This window comes from Gekko japonicus, unplaced genomic scaffold (assembly GCF_001447785.1).
Source record: "Gekko japonicus isolate JY-2015 unplaced genomic scaffold, Gekko_japonicus_V1.1 scaffold241, whole genome shotgun sequence".
Classification (NCBI taxonomy): Eukaryota; Metazoa; Chordata; class Lepidosauria; order Squamata; family Gekkonidae; genus Gekko; species Gekko japonicus.
The window spans coordinates 797,061-803,361 of record NW_015160216.1 but is presented as its reverse complement, the minus strand read 5'-3'; the positions used below and the strand labels follow the sequence as shown (position 1 = coordinate 803,361).

Sequence of the window (6,301 nt, the reverse complement as noted above, 5' to 3'; positions counted from 1 at the left end):
TAATCACACAGCAGAACTACAGAGCAAAGCCTCTCTTCCCTCCATTGGCTAAGGCTCCTCCCTCTCCTCCTCTCCTGGGATTGCTTTACTCAGTTCCCTCAATCACAAGGGAGAGATACAAAGAAAGCACCTTTAAGACCAACAAAGTTTTGTTCAAAGTATGAGCTTTTTGCGCCTTCTCTCTTCTCTACTTGCAACCCCTCTCAATCTTCCTGCTTTTTATCTCCAGTCTAGTGCACACACTCTTCTCTGTCTGTCTTCTCTCTGCATCCAGAAACTCTCTGTTCTCTTATCAGCTCAAACCCCTCTTTTTCTCTCCACATGCCATTCTCTGTGAAATGACATTCCTTCTTTGTACCCAAAACTCTGTTGTTGTTGTTGGGTTTTGGTTTTGTGTGTGTGTGTGTGTGTGTGTGTGCCTCGTGATCCAGCCTTTCTCAGTAGGAAAGCAATGTGAACTATTTAGATAAGGAACAACAAGAACCCAGTGAGATAGATTAGGCTGAGTGTGTGTGTCCAGACCAAGTTCACCCAGCACATTTCTTTTCTAGGCTGGGGATTTGGAACCTAGACTTCCCAGATAGTAGGCTGATACATGTTGCTGTCTCTCTATTCTTGCACTGCCACATAGAAGTTGTAGCTATTCTCTGGGGAAGACTATAGTTTTGTAGACAAACACATAGCCCTAAGACTGTGTCATGGTGCCTTCACATGTTCTTGACCAGCACACGAAGCAACTTATGTACAAAAGCTCACAATGCCCAGCCATTTCATGTTTTCCTCTGGGTCTTAGGCTCAAAGCATTGACGGTAAGATTTCTGTAGTGAATATCAATAAATCAAAAGTAGGTTTGCAACTTACAGATACACACCTGAGCAGCATACTCAAGATTGCTACAGGACATTGTCTCCAGATTTTGATGCAATAATTCAAAGCAAGAGGTGTCAGTTATCATATACTGTTAAATAAACAAAATATTGCAAGAGTGCTAATATTTTAAGCATGTTTTTAAGTTTTTTTAAAAAAATCTTTGTCTTTGTATCCTTTATAAAATTTATATCTGTGCTACCTGGCATTACATTTTATGACACACATGGCCTGGCCCAACAAGGTCTCACTTATGTCAGATCCAGCCCTCATAACAAACAACTTCAATACCCTGATCTAAGAAACTTGTCACTTAGACAAAAATAAGAACAGTGAGAGAATCCTGTTACTCCTTTTTAGCTTGACAAAGTGGTCGAAAAGCATAAAGAAACACACCGAAGGATGCTGGAGCAACTCTTAATGGTAGAGAAATCTCATAGGCAAACTCTGTGTGAACTAGAAGATGAAAAGAGGAAGCATGCAGAATACATGGAGAAAAGTGATGAATTTACTAATTTGCTGGAACAAGAACAAGAAAGGTAAGACAGCTGTAAAATTACCAAGTATTCAAAATAACAGTAATTTCTAAGTATTTTCATTTCTAACTTCCAGTTTCCATCCAGGATTTGGATAGGCCTATTACTAATTTATATGTAAATTTAACATAGGTAGGCCAGGTATTCAAACCACGCCTGACACTGTCAGCAGAAAAGGAGGGCAGACCCCCACCTTGTGTGCCTCATGCCGTTCCTGGGGTTCCATTGATGAGGGGCACAGTAGGCTGCAGAAGAAGGAAAGGCAGGAAAATTAACTCCCATGAGCACTGCTGCTCCTCTCACACTGAACAGGACGCACCCCAACATGATGCAGTAAAGAGCATAAAAACCAATTATGATGTTGGGACCATCATCAAAATGTATCGAGTCATCTATATTGGTGCAGCCTTTTCTTAAGCTACCCCATTTCCCACTTTTTTGCCCTGTTTATACAGATACCAAACTCTGGAACAAGGCTGTCTAACCCTTTGTTTCCTAGAAGTAGTAGGTAGAAGAAGTCAGTCCTTAAGAAAAGGTCAAAAGTACCAGCTATGGTAAAGTTCATATGATAAGAAATCTGTTCTCCTGTCCCCTTTTTCACAGTAACTCTTTTTCAAATTCAATGGATGCATTACTGCAGGATGTGCTATTCGCTTTCATGTTGCCAGATGTCCTGCTCCTCTGTTAATATCAATAAAAGGAATTATGTGGGTCAAGTGAATGATATGGCAGTACCAAAGGGGATTTTCCTTTGGGTTTAGTGCCTGGAGGAAAGGGATGAAATGAGGGCACAATCTTCTGCCAGTTTTTTCCCTTGATTTACATAGGGATTGGGTGTTGGTTTATTATTGATTCTCTGGAGAGCACCAGGAGTAGGTTACTGAGTTATCTCTTCAAGAAATAGGTTTGTAGTCCTCAGTTGGAAATAGGGTTGCCAGGTCCTGGTTGGAAAATACCTGGAGACTTTGAGGGTGGAGCCAGGAAAGGGTGGGGTTTGGGGAGGGGAGGGGCCTCCACATGGTACAATGCCATAGAGTCCACCCTTCAAAGCAGCCATTTTCTCCAGGGGAGCTGACCTCTGTCAGCTGGAGATCGGTTGTAAAAGTGGGAGATCCCCAGGCCCCACCTGGAGGCTGGGCTGGCAAACCTGGTTGGAAAGGGAATTTGCTTAGTTGCATACCAACTAACATTTCTGTTCTGCTGTTCTTTTCCTTCCTCTGATGATTTCCTGACTTGGGCTTTATTTGGTTTTAATGTAATGTGTTTTGGCAGCTGTGCTTCCTTGAATTGGGGGATGGGGATGGATGTCCCAACCAATAAGATAAGAAGCATGGGGAGGCTGATACGCAAAGAACAAGAAGGCAGAAAGCTACCCCTTCTCAACCTCCTTTCAGCTACGGATACCTTATCAGTAGGGATACATAGTAAGAAAGCAGTTAATCAAAACCCAAACCATATGCCATGCCATCTCGATATGCATACACTGTAGAGAGAAAAGTACCCAACTCAGATATAAAAGATCAATGAAGATGGGTCTTAGGACATGTGCATGTGTTAAGATATATGAAGGTCTTTGTGCAGAAACAGGGCTCACACACACTCATTTCTGCTCACATGGGAGTAAGGATGTATGCAGATACCCTGGCTTCTCTTTCTCCACTTTCTAATTCTCTCTGAGCATTGCTGCCATCCTCAAGCCAATTATTATGGAATATGCCACCTGAGGGCTTGAGCTCAGACCCCCCCCCCGCCCCCGGCTGATCTGCCATTCAAGGGTATACTCTTTGTCTCCCTCTCCCTTCACACTTGCTACCAAGGGGACTAATACACTTAGGGCCGAACTAGATGTTACAGCATCCATGGGTCCAACCCACAGATGCCAACACCACTTTAGAGCTGAACTTGGCCACACACACAAAAAAAAGCTGCAAGGGCTTGATCCTGGTTAGGTCTGCAGCACAGCTGGACCAGGTAATCTTGGTTCCCACCCACCCCCACACCTTTTTGGCACTTGAAAAGTCATAGTGGAGAGGGAGCAGGGGCAACAGCCTGGACCTGTTTTGATGCAGTCCAATCAAGATCAGGCCCCTTCAGCATTTTTACATGGCCAAATTCAGCTCTAAAATGGCACTGGTGTCCATGGGTTGGACCTGTGGATGCTGTAATGTCTAGTATGGCCCTTAGCTGAGTGAGCACTGTAGAACAGCAGGAATAGTTGCTGCCCCCTTCCCCTTCTGCTCTTGGAATGTGTGAAAGGAACAGGGGCTTTAACATGGGTCACAGAGATCAGACTAGCCATCCTGAAAATGTAGATCTATATATATCCCTATAGATGGTAATAATTGATTTTAAATCAGTAAAAAAGGTAATTAGAAGTAGACAATATCATTCTTGAAGTCATAAGCAACTAGAAATCATCCATTATCTTGGTTTCATTATCTAGTGGGTGAATTCTGTACCCTTGTACACTGTACCATGCAGTTCCCTCTAAGCTGAGTGTGAGCTAGCTCACGGTTTTTTAGCCTCCAGCTCACACATTTTTGTCTTAGTTCAGGAAGGATGGCTCCAGAGCAAATTACTTTATGCAGTACCCAAACCATTCGCTCTCTACTTGAATGCCACTAGCTCATAAAGTAGAATTTTTGCTCACAAGACTCCACAACTTAGAGGGAGCATTGGTACCATCTGCTCGTGGCTACTTCTTGGCGTTAAGATAGAGTCCAGGTGTAAGAATGGCTATTCTTCGTGCTCATCGCATATGCTCTCCTGCTTTCTTTGGCTTTCTATATTCAAGGTCCAGTTGCCCATATATAGACTTTTTGACCCCATCTCAACCTACAGAAGAACCTTTTTCTAGCTAGGTTCACTGTGTTACCTACCACTGCTCTAAGTGGGTGTTATGCTAAAAAGGCCTATTCTCAGTGTCTGTGTGGCTGTGGTCTTGGTTCCTTTGAAAATATAGAGCCTGTCTTTTTCTTATTCTCTTGTCAAAGATATAAACATTTGAGAACCCAGTATATTGATTCGTTACTCCCTGATGTTGATTTGCCTGTTGCAACTAAGCTCCAATTCTTGCTTGGTGGCTCTGATCCAGCCATTGCAGTCTCAGTAGTTACATTTCTTTTGGGAATGTTCAGACACAACAGACACAAGGAGAAAATGAGGTTGCACTTACCTGTAACCATTGTTCATCGAGTGGTCTTTTGGGCAAGCACACATCCCTCCCTCCTGCCCCACTGTGAACTCTCTGGAACTTTAGTTTCTAGGAGTCTTCAGCGGCGGCATGGAGTGAACTGAGGGAGTAGTGCCCCTCCTCCTGGTCATGCGAGTGTTTTGGCAGGAAAGCACCAGAGGGAGAAGGGGCGCTCCTATTCTATTAGAAAACTTGGAAATCTTTTCTGTGGCTGGCCTGGGACTGCACAGAAGCCACGACAATGAACTTAAGGAACTCACGTACTACTAAACAAACTAACTAGTAATCAAATTAAGTCAAAGGAATATTATTTGTAAATCTTAAAATCAGTATTACCAGGTATTTTTGTAGATTTTAATATTGGGTAACCCAATTGCTGTATTTGTAAAACATATTTTATATGTATGTGCAATTCTCTTATTTGCTTTTGACCAACTGGTCTGCAAGCATTAATAATAAGAATGGCTAACAGCCAGAGAAACTGAGAGAGATAAGAGCTGAAGCATGCTCAGAGTGGTTATTAATTCAACATTTCAACAGTTCAACATTTGTATAAATAGGGAATAGGCCAAAAAGACTGACACAACCACTTTTAACTTTAAAAGGGGTAACTTCTCTGATATGAGGGGACATGTGGGGAAGAAACTGAAAGGAAAAGTAAAAAGGGTCAATCCAGGGGTCTTTTTGTAGAAAAAGAGCTGCCGGAGCTCATTAGCATAACTCATTAGCATATGCCACACCCCCTGACATCACCGGAAGTGTGTCATAAGGCCACACCCCCTGACATCACCGGAAGTCACACCATCTTGTACCACGATTCAACAACTAGCACTGAAGTCATTTCCCATTGCCTAGTGATTTCTAATCTTACAGCAATGATAAGGGAGAACATACGATTTTTATGCAGCACCTTTTTACTTTGCCTTTGAAAAATCCCTAATGACCAGACGTGAATCCAGGAATGACACTGTCTCTCATTATTTTACTGATCTCCTCACAGACATATACATAACCACCACAAGGAAAGGTCACTCAATGGTTGGTAAGCATTCTTCCATGACTTTGACCCTTAGCTTGGCCCTGTTTATGCTGTGTTGGTGCACTCCTGTGTCCCTGGGTTTTTTGGCCTGCTGCACAGTCCTGGCATTGACACTGGAGAACCCATAAGAGACTAGCTCAATCTCTTCCTATTACATACTGGCAGTTCAGTAGGTCCAAGGTGTGGAAAGGATAAAATCTGTTGCTTTACTCTAATTTTGTCCCAGTCTTTTCCCCAATCAGAACCCAAAGTGGCTTCCAACATTGTCCTCCCCTCCTCCATTTTACCCTCACAACAACCCTGTGATGTAGGTTAGGCCAAGTGAGTGACTCATCTGAGCTCATCCATGGTAGAGAGCAATGTTCCCTCTAAGCTGTAGAGTCTTGTGAGCAAAAATGCTACCCTGTGAGCTGCTGGCATTAAAGTTGTGAGCAAGCAATTTGGTTACTGCATAAATTAGTTTGCTCTGGGGCCATCCTTCATGAGCTAAGACAAAAATGTGTGAGCCAGAGGCTAAAAAACTGTGAGCTAGCTCACACTAACTCAACTTAAAGGGAACACTGGTAGAGAGTAGATTTGAACCCTGGCCTTCCTAGATCTTACTGCCACACTCTAACTACTACATCACACTGCCTCTCCGCACCATACCAGCGTGACCATCACTTG

The 6,301-nt window shown here is 43.1% G+C and overlaps 1 protein-coding gene across 5 annotated transcripts in view; it reads left to right on the top strand.

Annotated features, from left to right (window-relative positions):
• Positions 1-6,301, top strand: part of FILIP1L (filamin A interacting protein 1-like) — a 250,396-nt gene that overhangs the window by 164,533 nt on the left and 79,562 nt on the right. For 4 of the 5 annotated variants that reach the window (XM_015410696.1, XM_015410714.1, XM_015410703.1 and 1 more), the window contains exon 4: positions 1,228-1,406. The exons of the other annotated variant lie outside the window; for it this stretch is intronic. In XM_015410696.1, coding sequence (XP_015266182.1) covers positions 1,228-1,406 — 179 coding nt within the window. The remainder of the gene's footprint in view (positions 1-1,227; positions 1,407-6,301) is intronic. 5 annotated transcript variants of the gene reach the window in all.